This window comes from Podarcis erhardii (genome assembly GCF_964252035.2).
Source record: "Podarcis erhardii genome assembly, chromosome: 1".
Taxonomy (NCBI): Eukaryota; Metazoa; Chordata; class Lepidosauria; order Squamata; family Lacertidae; genus Podarcis; species Podarcis erhardii.
Window position 1 is genome coordinate 97,983,032 of NC_138497.1, and position 20,394 is coordinate 98,003,425.

The 20,394-nt window shown below is 39.4% G+C and overlaps 1 protein-coding gene across 8 annotated transcripts in view; it reads right to left on the reverse strand.

Annotated features, from left to right (window-relative positions):
• NCKAP5 (NCK associated protein 5) overlaps positions 1-20,394 on the reverse strand; it is a 647,162-nt gene that overhangs the window by 296,646 nt on the left and 330,122 nt on the right. For 7 of the 8 annotated variants that reach the window (XM_081870239.1, XM_081870235.1, XM_081870238.1 and 4 more), the window contains one exon: positions 5,325-5,458. In XM_081870239.1, the coding sequence (XP_081726365.1) occupies positions 5,325-5,458 (134 nt within the window). Of the gene's footprint in view, positions 1-5,324; positions 5,459-20,394 lie in introns of those variants that run through there. The other variant, XM_081870236.1, reaches the window with a different exon arrangement.

The following is a 20,394-nucleotide window of genomic DNA, read 5'->3' on the forward strand; positions in this document are numbered from 1 at the left end:
TAAAAGAAAACAAAAATCCTTAAGAAAAGAAACTCCCTTAGAAAACGCCACTCATCTCTAGCTATTATGCAGCAGATGATCTGAGCAATGCCAGTAATCACAGAAGTGCACTGCTGGCAAAAATAAATAAACCCATGGACAACTGTGTACACACTCACATTTCATACATTTAAAAGACTGTATGCACCTTGTTCTTCCTTCTAGCGACAATTCTTTAAGGATAACTACTGCTCTGGAAAGCACATCAACTTTCAGTGGAGTTTTTCATGAGTGTTTGAGGTTCCACTGAGAAGGGAAAGGAAGGCTGAAAATGCACATTAAAATGGGCTATTATTTTCTAGATTCTATAGGGATATACTGACTGTGCATAGATGTGGGATGCCATACCGTCTAATTAAGCTTATGTGGTAAGATCTCAGGCAATCATAAAACAATGTAATATATTTTACTGCTTGATTTTGGTCCATATAATTCATTGTTTAGACCTGACACCACTGTACCATCCACATGATCATGTACACAATGCAGATGTTCACCATACTGTCTGGTGGGCAACACAGTGTGCTTTCAATCCTACTCTAGGAAGCACCATAATGATGGAAATATGCAGCAAAGTGTCTCCATACCCAAGCCAAATATATACTGCCCCAGCCTGTCAGGTCAAAGTACACAAAAGTAGCCTACTGCTTTAGCATGAGATCTACCATTAGTTTTGATACTGAGAACTGACTTGATAGACTTGCTTTCCATTGCTTACTCCTGTAATTCTGCCTGATAAAAACCTTTGCTGAGAAAAAAAGAATGACATTCTATTGTTGTTGTTGTTGTTTAGTCGTTTAGTCATGTCTGACTCTTCATGGCCCCATGGACCAGAGCACGCCAGGCACGCCTGTCTTCCACTGCCTCCCACAGTTTGGTCAAACTCATGTTAGAAGCTTCAAGAACACTGTCCAACCATCTAGTCCTCTGTCCTCTTCTCCTTGTGCCCTCAAACTTTCCCAGCATCAGGGTCTTTTCCAGGGAGTCTTCTCTTCTCATCCTCAGCTTCAGGATCTATCCTTCCAGTGAGCACTCAGGGTTTAAGGATGGAGAGGTTAGATCTTCTTGCAGTCCATGGGACTCTCAAGAGTCTCCTCCAGCACCATAATTCAAAAGCATCCATTCTTCAGCGATCAGCCTTCTTTATGGTCCAGCTCTCACTTCCATACATCACTACTGGGAAAACTTTAGCTTTAACTATACGGACCTTTGTCAGCAAGATGGTGTCTCTGCTTTTTTAAGATGCTGTCTAGGTTTGTCATTGCTTTTCAGACTAATCTTCTTAAACAGTAAAGCAGCATAAATGCAAACTATCACATTATCGCTAATAATCTGAGAATTAATTCTTCACTGTTAAGCTGACAGTATGTCACTAGCATCACTAAACCAAACTCTGAGAGAATCAAAATTACAATGGGAAGGATCTGAAGATGTTTGCACCTGAAGCTGACACAGGCTGTCATCCTATGTAATGTGTTACCAAATTCATAGTGTTTGTGTTCACACCTGTTGGAAGTGACAGGCATAACCTTGTTTAATATTTAGCGTGACCAGCAGAAAGCAGAAACACACAGTGAAACTGGAATTACAGCACATATTATCTGTCAGACTCCCTCTAACCCAAATGTGATTGATTTCCTACATTTTGCTTGTGTATTATTAAAAACTCAAGCTGCAATCCTACACAGATTTACCCAGAAGTAAACCCTACAGTACACAGTGGTACTTACTTCTGAGGAAATATGCACTGAATTGCACTGCAAGGCTTAGGAGTAAACGCCACAGTACATACTTCTAAGTAAGCATGCATAGGATATTCCCCCACAATGATATGCTTATCATTAAGGCCATCTTCACTGAAATGCTTGGCTTTTTCTAGTTTAAAACTGAAAAGAAAAGTTTAAAGCACCAGTACAAAAAGCTTCAATAACTGTTTGCAGAGGGACTGTTAATGTAGTAATGTCTTTTATTGCCTTCCATGGCCTAACATAGTAATTGAAATAATAAAAAAGCCAAAGTCAATGCTCTAACATCTGATTGTTTGCATGGATCTTATGCAGAGCGTGTTTGCTCAACAAGCACTTGGTACAATAAGGCCGTGCAGAAAATGAACGATGTAATCCATTTATACCCTGCATACAACTTCATGTTCTTGCTGGAATAACACTATAAATCATTCAGATGTTTTTGAGTCTTCTTTGGCATTTCGGCACATACCACTAGACAGCAGGGTTGAAATAACATACAAAACAAAACAAAACAAAACTCAAGAAAGAGAGTAGTTGAACTCCTCGTAGAGCTAAAAGAGAATCATTTAGAGAAGAGCCTGGGGAGACCCTGTCTGAAACCCTGAGGAGTCACTGCCTTTCAGTACGGAGATAGATGGTCCAGTGGTTTGATTCAATGTTAGACTGCTTCTTATGTCATGAAACAGGAAAATGTTGTCTTGACCTATGTGGAGCACTTAGTATATTTTAGACCTATCAGAAAGCACTATACTGGAAAAGATGATTTAGTAGACCTGGCCAACGTGATTCTGTATGAAAGCAACCACCAACAGTGACAATATGGGATAATGAACGGAATGGTAATGGTGGTGGTGTAGAATGTCAAGAATAATGGAAAGCACACCATGTAAAACCTACATGCAAACAACAGCGTAAACTGAAGCCACATGGTTTTCTTAAAAAAAAAAAACATTTTATTGAGTAGTCAGGCACTTAAAAGTGTGGCTATAGTCACGGTGCCATTTTTAATATGAGGTTTACACATACGTTAAAAATAAGGATTTCAGATGATAAAAAAAAATTAGGAATAAATATTGCTGAGTTGGTAACAGAAATGAGATACTGCTGAGTTGGAATGTCAATCAAAGTGGAAAAAAAGAAAAAAGAAAACCACCCCTGGCTTCAAAAGTCACATGCATTCAGGAAGACCTGTGCACTCAAACTGACAGCTTATATGATACGCTAACATTTTCTCAGCATATGAAGAGACAGCTTTATACTGTCACTAAACAAAAAAGGGCAATTGACAGATTTTCATATGCTTTCGTGCTTTGTTGTTATACAGATGGGTTGAATCTACTTTGATGATGAGGGGGACGAAGAAGAAGGTGCCCTAGGCCTTACATTTTTAACCAAATGAATTTCAAGCAGTGCATGCACAAGAATAAATAGTTCTTCCTAGAAACAGAAACTTGCAAGTGCTGGTGGGTTCCCTTTTTTTTCTTTTCCTATTATTGTCAGGTGAAAGCCAGAAGTGCAAGGCACAGTGTCACCTCATTTATATTTATTTTATTCAAATACTTATAAGCTGCATTTCAATAATAATAATAAAAAATCCAAATCAACTCCCAAAATATTATGAACTGTTGAATGTCACAGTATCATAAAAGCCCAGGAAAAAAAATTAAAAGTAAGCCCATTGCATGATTAAGAAACACCAGTTGATAAATCAGCTAAATCTGCCTATTTTTTCATAGAACAAAAACATGTCTATGTCACAGCAGGAGTATCTTAGAAGAAACATTCCATCCAGCGTGAACTTGAAGGGGAAATGCTGTTTCTAAGATGGGACTTTTTATCTGTTGTTTTATAAGCACTTGTATTCAAAGTAGCCTTTTAAGTATTAAAATTATTCCTCTAACTCATTAAAGCTTGTAGTTAAGAACAGCAATCAGTTGTGATAAAAGAACAGACTACCCCAAAGGTTCTTTAGAGAAGGGCCGGAGGGGCCTGATGCCTAAAGACCACCAAGAATATCCCTACTGCGTACACACTGCAGCTTGTTTCTATCAGAGAGAAAGCCTTTCCCCATGCTTCCAATAGATGGACATGGGTTTCTGAGGAGGATTTTAACATGTATAACTTCAGACCATTTAAGGTTTAAAAATGGTCAAACTAAATGGAAAACAGTGAAGTAACTGCAGATTTGACATTGAATGTGTCCCACGCAGGCTGCACTGGTTAATACTGAAGTCACTACAACTAAACTAGCTGAAATTTCCAGACAGTAGAACTTCTCCACATACAACACAAATTAATTGGCTGTGTAAGTAGCTTTGCGAAGGCTTACATGACCTGGAATGTCTATGGTTCTTGTGAAATAATCTCCCTTCTGAACTGAGGCAAGCACCCACATTAATGCATTTTTCTGCACTCGCAGGAATCACATTTATTCTTGGAGGCCTTTTGCCGGCCATTAATAGCAGCTGGATCCTTTTTAACTACTTGCTATTGACATAGCAGCTGCTGTTTTATTCTGAATTTTGGGATCTCATACTGTTATTATGCACAAAAGGCAGCATATATGTGATGCGATAAATGGCAAAACAAATAACAATATTTTAAACAAATAAAGAGCAGCCTCACAAAGAACTCATGGCAGTAGACTGAGTGGGATGTAGGTAGGGCATGAATCACCATTGCTATGTTATTCCTCTTTGTAAAGATGCACATGGTATCAGGGCCAGTCCAAGCAAAGAGCAATATGCTCTTCCTACACACACATACAGAAGGTAACTAGGCTGGTGGCTGAATATTGTTTCAAGCCCTGGCAACAGGATAGCACACCTGAGGGCAACAGGTTCAAGTAAGAGAATGCAGAGAAAGCTGTGTGGCGCACGTATGTACACACACACACACACACACACACACACACTTCTTTCTCCATGCAACTGCTGCCTGGGGCAGTTATCTCACTTAAACTAATGGCAACTTATTCCTGGCTGGTGAACTAATTTGAAGCTGGACCTTTCAGCTTTACATGTAAGAATGTACATAGGACACATAACATGCACAAGTTTAGGTTTGCTTCTCCAGGTATTTTTCATCTACATTAAAGATTGGATTTATTAATCAAGAAAATGAGTAAGTTCAGGACCATTCTTTTACCATTTCCGTACTCCATATGGCCATTTATGTTGCAAGTGGGCATCTAATTAGTTTGTGTAAATCCCATTCTTGCAGATTTAAATTAGGTTCAGGAAGAGAGTTCTGTTAAGGATTGCGGACTTACAGCCTGGGTCCTGATGACAGCTTCTTGGAGCCAATTCTTACTTTCCTATTTGAACTTACATTTGAGTAGACAAGTACAGGATTCAAGGTTGTATCCAATGTTAGTCCAACTTGGAGTAGACTCATTGAAATTAATGGATATGGCACAGGTTCATTTGTTTCATTTGGGTCTCTGAGAATAATTTAGTTTAATACAACTTCAAACTTTTACTGTTTTCATATGTGCATGACCATTTTAAAAAAATGAGCCAAAAATTAATAGCATACCTGGAAAACTGCTGCTGCAGTCCTCTCATTTGAACCCTGTTGCGCTCAGATTCCAGTGTCACTTCTCGTAATTTTTTTTCACTTTCAAGTCTCAAATGTCGCTCTTCCTCCAACTCATGTATCAGCTTCTCGTGCTTAAAAAAAAACCAGGAGAACAAAATTGTTCAAGAGTGCTTTCAAATTTCAACAGTACTTTCACAATGCAAAAAAAGGTTATGCCCCACCCCCATTTCTACATTCCAGTCCACCAGGTTTTGGTAATGCCTATTAAGTCATATTTGCCACCCTATATTAAAAGCTCACGTTCTTGTTTGTTCCCACCCTGAGCTGCTTCCTTCTTGTAGTTTCTTGCCCTTTAGCAGGTTTCTGGAGCACCACCTCAGTTTCCTGTGGATCAATTAATCCCTGGTACAAGGTATTCCCCTGGAGGGCTTTAAAAGATTAGACAAAATCATGGGGAATACAGTTATCAAAAGCTACTATCCATGATGCCTATGTTCTACCTTCTCTGTCAATGGCAATGTGCCTCTGAATACTAATTGCATTCAAGCCCCACTTGCCAGCTCCCCATATGCGTCTTGTTGCTCACTGTGGGAATAGGATTCTGGACTATGTGGGCTTTCATCCTGATCCAGCAGAACTCTTCTTACATACATAATGTAGTGGCATCAATGAGTCCTACACATAGCTTGTCAAAAGTTCAGCTACAAAATTATAATGAAAAAGTTAGAAATTCAGGGGAATGCTGGGGGGGGGGATCACACCAGGCATTCTATTTATGTGTGCATGCTTATTCAAAAACAATTGTAAACACAATGTTGTGCAATTTGTAGCCTACCAAAGGATTTGATGTATGCCTGATGGTGCTGACCTAAATTTTATGACATGCTTAGAAAAATGTATCACCAAATTACAGACATGGTTTCATTAGAGACTAATAAAGCTTTCTTGGTGTTAAGCCATTATTAGTGTAAGTCTTACAGTCTACATCTTATTATATGATAAATTTAAAATTGTAGAAAGCAAGAAACCAAAAATACATGCATCACAAGTCAGAAAACTGATCTTTAAAGACATATCATGAAGATAAATAAACAGATGACACACCAGGAGTATATAAGGGATTAAATGAAATATCTAAGTTATTTTACTTCTGGTAAAATATGGGGAATTACACAGATAGCAGAGAACTTCTGTGTAGCTAGCCACACATAAAAGCTTGGAAGTGAGGGTTTTTAAATGGGAAAACACAGTTCCATAAAATAATTTTAGTGTTCTAATTAAATTGGCCAATTAATATTTATTCTTACTACCCCATAACACAATCCTGCAAGATACTGAGAATGTTACTTACAGAGAGCTTTGAGTAAGTATAAAAATGTTTAGCATCTCCCACTGCCATAATCTTGCAAAACCACAAGCCCCCCCCCCCCCCCGCAAATACTGAAGTTCATCAACTGTAGCTAGGATGGGGGTACACATTATTAAAGGGGCAGACATGCATTTCATAAATCCATAACTGCTGGTTATGGAGTCTGGATTATGGTCTGAAGAGATGTGAAGCTACCAGCTTCCTGAAAATAAACAAGTCTAGGTCTGGTCGGTGCCTAGATCGGTGACTGCCTGAAAACATGTATACCACCTTGGAAGAATCTAAACCATGATGGAAGAAAGGTGGGATATAAATCCCAAAAAATAAATATATGGAACATGTAGGGGGCTTTTACAGGACAGAATTTGTCACAGGAAGAAGAGACTTTGAAACCTTTCCCTGCCCACCAATAAATTATACATAATTCCAATAAATTCCTGGTGGTTTTGATACATAGCTTTTATTTTTATCCTGCAACAGGTAACAATAACAATAACAATAACAATAACGATAATAATAATAATAATAATAATAATAATAATAATAATAATTTATTACTTATACCCCACCCATCTGGCTGGGTCTTCCCAGCCGCTCTGGGCGGCTTCCAACAAAATATTAAAATACACTAGTCTATTAAACATTAAAAGCTTCCCTAAACAGGGCTGCCTTCAGATGTCTTCTAAAAGTCTGGTAGTTGTTTTTCTCTTTGACATCTGGTGGGAGGGCGTTCCACAGGGTGGGTGCCACTACCAAGAAGGCCTTCTGCCTGGTTCCCTGTAATTTGGCTTCTCGCAGTAAGGGAGCTGCCAGAAGGCCCTCGGTGCTGGACCTCAGTGTCCGGGCAGAACAATGAGGGTAGAGACGCTCCTTCAGGTATACTGGACCAAGGCCTGTATAACTTGCAGGCACTGTGTCTCCAGCTTTGTTTGCTCTCTCCTTCCTCTCTCCTAACCGATAATAAATGAGATAAGCCCTCACACAAACCAGCAAACTCTTTCATCTTCACCAGTATTCTTCCTAGAGCTCAGCTAATTATGCAGAGCCCTGCTAATAATCCAGGAGGAAACCCCTAAGGCTAGACAGTCAAAGATCCAGCAGCAAAGTAAACAAAGAACTGGAAAGCTCTTCTTTATTTCCTCACCTCCACCAGTGAAAAAATGAGGGGGAAGAGTTTTTATTTTAATTTTCTGGTGGTGTTCATGTTGTTGGTTCCCCCTAAATAGCTTTCCTCCATATTAAAAATGAAGGTTTTTAAAATTTATTTAAAGGAGACTATATTTTTTGCTTGCTTGCCCTCCCTCCTTCCCTTTGATAAAAAGGGAGAGATTGGTGTGATGAGGGCTTGGGGGGGCACTTCTGATGGGGTGAATGGAGTGGAGAAGATTTAGCCTTATGCTGAAATTGGAGGTTGGGTACTATGTGAGAATAATGGAGACAGTGTTTCTAGGTAAGCTGTGCAAGCAAATGCGTGTCTACTCACAAGCAAGCCCTACTGAATTCAATGAGGCTTACTCCCAGGAAAGTAGAAGTTTAGTTGAACTCAGTGGGGTTTATGCATACACAGATTGCACTTAGACCTCTGAGTGGGGAAGCAGATGCAACTTGACTAGTAAATCACTTATCAACGACACTTAAATTAGTTGAAAATATATTATATGGAAGTTTATTTAATATTTTTATTAAATCTACTACTTGTTTACATGTTAAGGCCCTCCACCATCACAGGCAGCCTCGTCAAGGCCCTTGGCTGCTGTGGGGAAGTGCGGCACACTCTCTGCCGCTGCAAGGAGGTACGATGGGACCCTCTGCCGCCGCAGGGAGGCCCAGCAAGGCCCTCCACTGACATAGATTAGATAGATAGATAGATAGATAGATAGATAGATAGATAGATATAGAGATAGATAGATAGATAGATGATAGATAGATAGATAGATAGATAGATAGATAGATAGATATAGATGTATATATGTATATGTGTGTGTGTGTATCTCATATCATGATATTTAGCTTGTGATCTATTGTGATGTTGAAAACCAGATACAGTGGTACCTCAGGTTAAGAACTTAATTCATTCCGGAGGTCTGTTCTTAACCTGAAACTGTTCTTAACCTAAAGCACCACTTTAGCTAATGGGGGCCTCCCGCTGCCGCTGCCGTGACTGAGCGATTTCTGTTCTCATCCTGAAGCAAAGTTCTTAACCTGAGGTACTATTTCTGGGTTAACGGAGTCTGTAACCTGAAACGTCTGTAACCTGAAGCTTCTGTAACCTGAGATACCACTGTATTGCCCAGCCCTACTAGATGGGAACTATTTCGCCTCTCTTAGATGGGAACAGAGAGCAATAAGCAACTCTGGACTCCTTCCAAATATGACTAAGCCCAGTGCCACCTAGTGACCAAATTATTTAATGACACTATACCACGCACGCAGTGCCACACCAGTGTCTTTCACAGTAATATATATTTGGGGTTGTACCTTTTAGTATACAATTTAAATTACTCAGAGCACAGACAGCCCTTTGTCTGCTCCTCATCGACTGCTGCTAAACTAAATGTTTCTCATCCTGCAATCAATACTTCTTTACGAAAATAAACTTAGGCATTGACAAACAACTCTGCAGCATATTGCAGCTTTCTTGACTGTAGGCTTCAACAGCATGAACAACTATCACCCCGAAGTCTGAGGAGGGCGGGAGAGTGAGGGGGAGAGAGAGAAATGCGCATTGGGTTTTCTGCTCATTTCAGTATTTACAAGCTGCTTACAGTAGAATCATTCTATTACATTAGACAAGTAGCAATTCTTCAATTCCCTTAGATTAGTTAGTTAGTATGCCTTGGTTTCTCATTACCATTCCAAAATGGGCTGCTAAAGCTGACAGCTATCTTTTGCAGGTTTTTTCCCTCCAGTTGCGCTTGTTATAGATTAAATTTAAGTAGCGTGAAGTAACACAAAATAGACTGTAATAACTTTGTGGCGATGGACTGAGAAAGGCCTTTCTTTTTAAACATTCTATAGTTGCTGTATGCACTTTAAGGAGAGGGGGAGGGGAATGAAAAGATAAGAGATCCTATCTGCAGGATAGGATCTAAAAACTGTCCACTTTAGCTATTTTAAATACTCTCTCTCTCTCTCTCTCTTCTTCAGTTGACCTATTTAAATGTTCAAGACAAATGCATGTGGGTTTAATATGTCCATTTCAGAATTCCCTGTATTGAGTGGAAAGTCTGAACGGGGATTCTAAGCAGGTTTAGGTGAATACACTTTTAATTCCTCTTTAAACCTTTGTGCTGAATGCAGAGAGGTCTGAAGGGGAGCTGCATGCATGTGGGCGGACCCTCTCCATTTTGAATCACACAAGCAGTCTCACCTCAAACACCTGAAAAGGATAAAAAGCTTTAGAATGAACAAACTATGGATTAAACAAAGGCCTTACAGAAATCTGAAACCCAAATCTGAGTAGTTGGTTTAGTTCTACGGAAAATCCAACCCTACTCCCATGGTTTCTTGGCCGTTGATTCCCTGCTAGGGTTGCCAGGCTACAATGCTGTACAGTGGGAGACTTAGGTTTTCAGACCAGAGGTGGGCAACTTCAAACCTAGAAGCTGAATGTGACTCCAGGCTTCCCTAGCTATTCCTCAGGCCAAGAATCCTCTCCAGGCCTATTTCTACAGCTTGGATGGAGAGATGTGTGTAATAACCTCCACCCTTTATGTCACTTGAATATAATACTGTACATAGTTTGGGTAAGAGCTGCATCTGTTGCTCCATGTGCTTTTGCCTCTGGTCCTACTCCAAGTGGCATGATGCCTCCAGAAGCTTATTCATAAGGGATGCTACCCTGTGTTCCTTTGGCTTTCTCCTGTCAATATTGTGCAGACCTTCATGTCTCCAGACCTTATGCAAGGGATTGGCCTATCTTATTCTATCTGTAGCCCTTTCTTCCTTCAACTCCATGTTTTTACCACTCACTCAGCCACAACTACTTCAACCAGCCAGCCTCCACAGCACCTCATTCCACCCACCCCCTCTCTATAGCCCCCTTCCTTCGCTTTTCTTGCCCCTTAGTCTTCTTAATTACTGGGCTACGTTCCCAGTCTTCAGCACCCCCTTTGCAAACTGCTAATCCTAGCTGAACAGATGACCTTCCTATCCCTCAAAGAAACTGATGTGAAGCATGCTTTGTTCTTTAAGCAACCAAACATTCCTAGTCATTGCACTGGTAGTGGCAATATAATATAGATTTCTGTTTAATGTTCCCTTCAACTAAGGACCAGTTATTTTCCAATTTGTAAATCAGAGCAGCTTTATGTTTTCTGTTTCCATTCTAAGTAACTCCTAAATTAACAGTTCTTGTCACTAGAACAGAAATCCATTCAGCAGCTGGCAATTACAAATTCTGTGTGCTTTATTTGCATTTGTCTATTAAGATGACTAAGAAAGGAACTGTAAGATTTTCAGTGATTCTGGTGGGATGCTTTATGGACAGTAGATTTCATGATTCGCATTCTTAGTCAATGGTGTTATTGGTGATGTAGTTCTTCTAAACAAATGTCTATGAATTAAGGTAGCTTCCTTGATGCCAGCACTCGCTATGCAGTAGCTCAAAATTGCCACCAAGTGGCAGGACAGTGACTTTATTCAATTCCAATTTGGCTTTATTTATCTGGTACTGTGCACAGCTTTAATTGCATCTGTGCAACAGAGTAACTGTTGTTAAGAAGCTCTTTTTTCATTCTAAGTATAAAATTAATCTGTATTTAGAAATTTAGAATGCTATTACATGTGAAGTTACTGTATATGCAAAAAGGCAAAAACAACATAAAGTAGCAATAGGCATTTAAGCTTTGCTCCTGCTCTCTCCAGCTGTGCAACCCTGGCAGGACTTGGAAAATGAAAAGGTATCACTGCCAAATAGCTGTTTAATTATGTGAAACAAGCAACCTGGGCCAATAAAACTAGAGACACTACTAAAACTGCTTGTCATCTTCCACAGACTAATAAACAAATCCTACTAGGTAGATGGCCTTTTACAGTCTTACTTGGAGACTCTAGGTCTCTAGACATCAAAGCACTAATATGTATATAATTCACTATGGCACTATAACTGTTTCGAACCATATCAGATTCAGAAATGACACCTGCATCAGTGGTACCCATCTTTTCTCTTGCTGACTTTTCAGATCAAGCTATTTATGGTATTTCCAATGGCACATGAAGGGATGTGATAAATGTATTTAACAAGGCTTTTTCCTATAATGAAATCTTTACTGTTTATTCAAATTTGAAGCTCAGAGCCAAGTTTGAGTTCTTGAAACTGATATTAAGCTCCTAGCCTAATTAATTTTTTTTACTCAAAGGTATATTTCCCCGCCTTGATGTATATGCACCACAAAGAAGTAAGAAAAGAAGAGAATATCATTTCAATGAACAAGAAAGCTCACATACTCATATCATTTAATTTTTTTATCTTAAAACCATAAAGCTACTCAAAAATGAATTTGCAAATGTAATTGAGCTTCTAATAGCTTCTAGAGGCAGTAATTAAAGAAATCTCATTTCCCTAAATTAAACATAATGAAATGTTTTTTGAGATCAAATAAAAACTGGAAATGATATTAGACCAGAAATAATTTATACAAAAATCTAATGTTCACAAGTGTGAAAGATAAGGTTAAATCAATAGCAAAATAAATAACAGTAATAATATGTAATCTCTGTCTTGATCCAGTTACAATATGTTTCTCTGCTAGTAGATAAATACTAAGTATTGCAGTTTTTGAACTAATGTATTTTTATAATGACTTACTGGTATGTTAGTGATATACTCAGTGCAGACCATTCATCCTTCATAAAAAGTCAAACGCAGAAGTGTATACACAATATGGTGTGGCTCCACCAAGGATTTACCACTTAATGGGCTTCTCAAGCTTCTGTTCAGATCAACAGCCTGAGTATTAGACAAAAGGAGACAGAACTCTGTTCCATTCTCCTTGACTCATCCCTATGCTTTTATTTGTCTAATCACTCACCATTTTTCACTCTGCATTGTGGCCACTTCCACCATACTGTTCACTACTTAATGCCAATGACACCGTTTTTTATGAAACTCAATGGACATCATACAGAACCATTAACTCCTTCCTGTGGCACTTTTCATGACACTTCAATATCATGACTTCTTTACATTCATGATATTTCCATGTTGCATTGAAAGGAGTTTGCATTAAAGACCAGTGGTGTAAAAGGGAAGCACAGTCCTTCAACTCTCACTGTGCCTCCCACATTTTCTCACTCATGTCATCTTTCTCCTTTATGCTTCCGCACAAGGATTTTTCAGGTTGACAATTGGAATTAATGCAGCAAGTAAGTCCTACATATTACGTAAGGCTACATTACAGGTTGATGCATATAATAAACTCTGACAACACACTTCCTAATGACAGTGTGATCTGGAGTGGAAAAGTGGCAGGCCTTGAACTTTTCCTTGCCTTCCCTTTTTTGAATGGAAACTTCCTCAAGCTGCTCCTCCCATACGGCCAGATGCAATGCTGGAAAGAAAAACAGGGATGTGTAGAATTCCCATAGTGATGGAAGGGGGGAGGGAATGATTTCCACTCCTAGATAACCAGCTGAGCAGAGATATCTCATATACACTACCTTATCCAACCATGTACACAATACATGGGCCTATTAAGTTCTCCCCCAACAATACTGCCACACCAGTTGTGACTGGCTGAGCTGGGTCTTAAAGGCTTAGTGTACCCAAGCAGCATAAACAATAAGTTGGTTCGGATTTGAAGTTTGCTCATTATGTATTTAAATAACATTATCAATTAGCATTTTTGTTTACAGCAATACACACAGGTATGTGTATAGCTCATGGGTAGGCAACCTAAGGTCCGTGGGCTGGATGCGGCCCAATCGCCTTCTCAATCTGGCCCATGGACGGTCCAGGAATCAGCGTGTTTTTACATGAGTAGAATGTGTCCTTTTCTTAAAAATGCATCTCTATGTTATTTGTGGGGCATAGGAATTCGTTCATTCCCTCCCCCCAAAAATATATATAGTCCAGCCCACCACATGGTCTGAGGGACAGTGGACCGGTCCACGGCTGAAAAAGGTTGCTGACCCTTGCTATAGCTCAATCTCAGCTGCACGTAGCAAACATTTCATGTGCTTGGTGATGATATACAAGGTTGCATGAGAAAAAGGAATAGCTCACATTTTAGTATGTCTGACTTTACAATATAAGAACTGAATTTAATGTTCTGTCTTACTGTGATTGGTATCTCCAGATGTTGCTTTAATTCAAATCGGAGGTGCAGTTTGCTCAGAATTTATGCAAAAAGATTGAAGAGAATGGTTCAAGGCATCCTGTTTAGTCTCAGGCAAGTCATTATATAGTGGTGTCATCCATATATCTGTTGTAGCTAGTTACTCAAACCAATTTTGAATCTGATCGTGGCACATCAATGAAATGCCTCTTATCCAGAGCACAGAAATGGATTCTAAATAGATTGCCCAGAACATGCTTTGCAATACCTCTTCAGCCATAAAGTGTAGTGAATATAAATTACTGTCAATCCAGCCATTTTTTTTTCTGTGATGCTGAAGAAGAACAGGACAACTTGACGAAGTAGCAAAACTCACAGATAACCCTAATGCTGCATCACATGATTCAGTGTCCTAAAAGAGAGACAATTCCTTTCCAGACTACCTTGATAGCTGCCAGCTCCAGAATAATGTTAGATGAATGACATCTAAAGAACCTGTGTAGGCCTGTAATATTTTGCTACCTCTCACTTCAGAATATTTCCCTAGGTATCACTGAAACCTTTTTAAAGCTTCCATCATGTCTTGTGACTTAGGTATTTTATTCATATTGCTGCTATTTATTCTACAGAACTTGTCTGATTACACTTCTCTGCTCCTAGTGCCATATGATCTGGATTACTGGCTGATCAGTGAACAAACATCACTGCTTTGGGGGCAAGTTGGCTGGACAGCACCTCTCCTTACAATTCTGGAAATCCTCATATTGCCATATATATATTACATTTAATTACTATAAATCAAAGGTGCAATTATTCTTATAAGCTACCTTTTTTAGACTTCTGAAATGTATATCTTCTTGCTATTGTGCTACTGAATGAAACATATTTTAATTCATTCTGAATGCATTTTTCCTGTGTGTTACCTTCAGACTATTAGGATGATCAGACACAGCAAATATTTTCAGATAATTATCACTGTTGCACATGGAAAGTGTTCAAACAATATTAAATTCCACGTCTAGTTGAAAAGGTGGTGTTTTTGCTACCAGGATAGCCACTTTGGTATTCAGACTAGTAGGAACAGAGGAAGGTTGATGCAATAATCGACTATGTTTGCTTTGCATTTCCTTCCTTCCTTCTATTTTATCCTATAACTAGGCTCATGGCTTTTCTTGTGAGAAACTGTAGACTTCCCAAGTTTCTACAGCTTTCCAAGAGGCATGGAGATCCCTTTTGGGTGTTTAAGTGTTTCTTAAGAGGGTTTTTAGCTGTGTGGCTTTAATTTCTGTACAGCTTCTATTTTTTAATGACTATATTGGCTGCTGTTAATGAGAGAGATGGAAGGCAGTGACACTAATAACATGAATGAGCATTCTGGCTAATACAGGGTTTTAGAGGCACATCGTCAACCCTTTGAACCAATAATTGTGTTAAAGCTGTGGGGGTGAGGTTAGTAATATATTGGATAATTCTGATAGACTTTACTCCTAAATCAGTACAACTCAAATTTGTATTAGTTGGAAATTTAAATTCCAGATTTAAATATATCCAAATATATCCATGTGTTCCATGATGAGCCTATAACAGTTCCATGATGCTTTTCTGATCATGAACAGAAGCTGAGGGAATGAATTGGTTATTGGGACCATCACACTCCTTCCCCCTCATGAGTATGATCTCTTTTCTTTCAACATAGGCAAAGCAACTCTGGTTAGCATTGGGCTGATCTGCATGAAGACTTGGGCTTACATGGTTCCCCTCTAAACTCTCCTTTTCCTGCACAGCATGGAGAAGGATTTCTGCAGCATTTCATTTCAGTTGACACAAATCCTGGTTTGTCATTGTGTATGAACCAGAGATTGTGCAGAAGTCCTTGCTCTGGCCACACGCGGAGGTGGGGGAGAAGGATGTCAGGGTGGGTTTACAGAAGGCAGAAGTTTGGCTTGGGCTTATTCTACCTTGTTCATATAGCACTAAAATATGGTTTAGTGCTATGAGTGAACCAGCCCAATATGTCTGCACCAACATTATTGATAACCATAGCCCAAAACACAGTTTAGAAACTTTGCAGACAATAGCTTTGCAATGAGTGCTACCTATGGGTAGATAAAATGCTGGCAGAAATGCATTGCTAATCATAGTTATATCCAAAACTGGGAGGAGAATGCTCAAACGAGAGGAGAGGAAGAGATGGAGCCAATCCATCTAATTAACCTGTAATTAGACTGTGTTGCATTTGCACTTGGCTTGTGTCTATCCCAGGATCACCTACAATAGTTAGGGACCACTGGGGGTATCTGTGAATTGATGCCATTACTAAATCCTTTGAACATTAGTGTACAGAATAACTATAGGACAACCACACAATTTTTTAATTTTTTTTTTTAAAGACAACTGAAAAATAAAGGAGCTTTGCTGTGCATTTTTCATGTTAAGCATATTGCAGTGACAAAAAGGCTTGTGGGTTGGTCAGGGAGCAGATAAAATGTGGAGAAGTGTAAAGTGTCTTGCAACAATAGTAGAAGGGAGAGCATTTATGGGACTCTTAGGGAAGTTGTTATAGGGCACAGGAAAAGAAATAGTCTGCATAGACTGTGTGGTACTGGAGAGAGCAGAGCAGAGCAGCTGTGGCTTCAGCCACATACAGGAGTTTGAGTGTGTCTCAGAAATGTTAGGCAAGTAGTTAGAGCAGGCAGGTAGATTCTGGGCAGAGTTCATAAGAATTATTTCAGATTTAGGTGGGTTCTCATATTGTCGGTATCCTTGACTGAGTTTATCAGTTGAGGAAGGAACTTGTGGAAGCAGCAAGATGACAGGGGTCAAAAGAGGAATTTGGAGGACTGTTGAGTATTGAGGTTTTATTTTTTATTTTTTCCTGGAAGAACATGTATTTTACAACAGGGACAGGCAAATAAGGCATGAGAACAAAGGTAGAAAGAGTGCTTTTGGAAAGATATTCAGTATGTTGGAAGCAGAGGAATTCTGTTTGTTTCTCTTGTGGAAAGACTGTCCAGTTTACTTCACCTATGAGGAATGAAGGAACTTTGATCAAGTATTTTTCACTTGCTCTTCTTCTGGTAAGCACTACAGAGTGGCATTCTTTATGAAGAAGCCAGGTGAATAATATATTCCCTCGGGCATTTTCAATAGAATTTGTAAGTGTGCTTTTTTGGGGAAAACTTTCCCCTTGCTGAGAATACACAGAACAGGAAAGAAAGGGATTGTCTTTTATAACGCAAGTTAACTTTTTCTTTCTTAGATAATATGTCATGGAATAATTGACTAGCAATAAATATACAGTTAGATTTGCCATTTAGTAGACCACATTTATTATTTGCCATTTAGTAGACTACAACTGCATTTTATGTGTCTACCTAAAAACAATAATTCCCAAACTAGACTAATTAATTATAGATACATTTCTGCTCTCTCATTAGCCCACAGTATACCCACCTCCTGAGAGATGAAACAGCAGTGGCAAAACAATGAAATGAGCTTTGGTACAACAGTTCATTTTCTCATCAAAGCAGTTAATCTGAATACATAACATCAGAAGGACTACTTCTGCCCTCAAATGGTAGGTTATCTGTATCCAACATGGAACAGGGAAGAAGAGAAACATTCAGTTGGGAGTTAATGGCTGCCCGAAGAGGCAGAACTGAATTGGCCTTTTCCCAGATGCATATTCATGCCTCCAAACCACTTCTATGGTTGGAGAAGACCATACTTAAAGGCATCTGGCTGTGAACAGAAATTAGTGTACGTCAACCTTCAACTCCCAGTTCCATGTCCGGCCACCAGATGGGCCCCCACGAGAGTAAAGTCTCTACCATCTATATAACATATAGTCTCTACCATATCATCAACTCCTGAAATGTGACATCAGTGGTTGCTGTGCCTCTAAGCAATTTGCTTACCTCTTTAATTTCACACCATATGTAAGCTCTCACTGAAATTCTTGTACCCACAAAACGGGCACTGCTTTAAACTTAATTCACATCCTAACACATAAATTAAGAAACACTTAAATATATCCTTGGAATTTGCCGTTTTTCAAAACTAATTATTAAAATGAAATGAATTGCATTTGTGTTCATAAACTTTTTGATAACAGTGAAACAAAACAGCAGGGGAAAGTATTTTTGCTTCCAGCCTGCTGATTTAGTTGGAAAGCTGTACAGGCGCCGCAGCTGGCTTATCAAACATCAGTGGGGTGTCTTCATAACGACAGAGCTAACACTACAACTCTTCTGTCCCATTGTTAACTAACTTCCCACAAACAGGACAGTATTTCCATTTTCTATAAAGCAAGAATTTAGGCAAAAATTAGTAGGTTGGTGTCAAGGGTTCCAAAGTGGCATTCTTTTAAACCTGAAGTATGCTTTTACCGAACTATACTATGTGAAGATGCAAGTGATAGTCCTTTGGTTTAAGTGTGGCTGCCAAGCATAAAGGCTGACAATGGAAGGTGAGCTTGTTATCTCAGTGAAGGCAAAGAACTATATTTAATGATGTGGAGAAGCTTCCCACAGTCATTTAAATCAAGGGTAGCTAACCGGCAGTCCTTCAGATGCTGTTGGATTCAAACTCCCATCAGCCCCATCCAGCATGGCCAATGGTCAGGGGTCAAGAGTTACAGCAACATGTAGAGGATAACAGATTAAACACCCAGGATTTAGATGTTTACAAAAGTTCCTTACTACATATTGGTAAATGGCCACAATAAATTCCCCTTTTCAGCCCTACTTGAAATATTAAGTGCAGTGTCTTAGGATTGATTTGTGATACAATATAGGTTCTGAGCCCCCTGGAATTAGTCGTGACTAAAGCTATAACCTTAAACATACATCCATGGGAGTAAGTACCACTGATTGTCGAACTTACTTTTGACTAAAGAGTCATAGGATTTGTTCTGTTCTGAGAAGTGACCTCCACTTCAGTGGCATTCTGGACAACTCCATGAAGAGAGTCAATAAGACCAGAGTGCAGACATGGTTACAGAAGCAGTCATCATGAGATTGAGCTGAAGGTTGATGAAGATGCAACTCCAAAGTCACTGCCTCTACCTTCCATAAGAGGAGCCATTTTAGTTAAAGGAGACCAATCTGCTTTAGCAGTAATTTTCTCCAATGGAGCAGGAAAGACGGCGGTGTCACTAGGAGTTCTTAAACTGGAGTCCTTTGAGTCAGAGGAGGGCAACACAAACTCCCTGGGACAAAAAAGTGCTGGCATAGCTCTTCTTGCACAAATACTTCTGGTTTAGTGTTCACATTCTGATTAACTCAGCAAGTGAATGTTTATAAAATGAAATTGCATAGCTTTGAAAACAATGGTACTTCCTATATGCCACGGCTAACTTGAAGTAGATCAGGACACTTTTCTGGTTGATTTGCTTTCATGGTTACATTGTTGGCAGGGAGCTGTAGGAAAGGCAAAGTTTGGATATGGCAGCAGGTGATCACCCTTAGGCACCTTTGAAGGTGAAGGGCTCAGGGTTATGGGGTCCTTAGCCTGGGTATGGAACATTCTTGAGGCTCACCTGCCACATCAGCCTAGAGTTGTGGGCACTGGGCGAGGGTGGGATAGGAAGACATCCTTATTCACCATAAAGTGGGGCCCAAGCTTTGGGGTGATGCCTTGTCATGACCCCGAGAATGGGGAAGGTCTGGCTGGCCCAAGGATGTAGTTAAGCTAGGTTCCTACTCTTCTAATTTCCCCGGCAGATGCAATTTAAATAAAATGTTCAAGCCATCATTTGTGGCTTGCCTGTTTATCCATGGGTCCAGTGTCTGATGAACTCTGCAAATGCAGCTTGCACAGCAGGTGTTTTCTGAATTCCGATGTAGCTGCACTGCTCAGAAAGCAACAGGACTCATAATCCCAAAAGCAATGACTAACTTTGGGTAGATCAGAACACTTAACTGAACACTAGAGGGGATGGGAATTTGTTTTAACACTGAAAATAAATCTTGACCCACTGTTATAGCACAACTTCCTTGAGCTAGCGAGAAATGTGGTTCCACAGAAATCTGCAGTATTTGTTACTGTTATTGTTAGGACAACAAAATTGAATTAGTAAAGAGCTCTCAAGTTTCTCACAAGTAGCACTGATGAGAAACTGCAGGCTGCATTATACAATGATGCATATATTACTTTGATAATTGAAAAACCACATGCACGTATAGCGATACGGCACAGGTAGGACATTGGGGTCAAACATCTGCGAGTAGCATAAATCTGTGTTTTCAAATTCTTATCAGTCAGCTGAAGGCCTGACCTTGAACACATAAGAAGGCTACAGAAAAAGAAATGAGCAATAGCAGCTGAACAAATGAGGCTTGCTTGCTTGGTTCCAGGTAAATAAGAAACCTGAAAGGTGAATTATGCCTCTTATTTTTTTTGTTAATTTTATTTGTTGTAA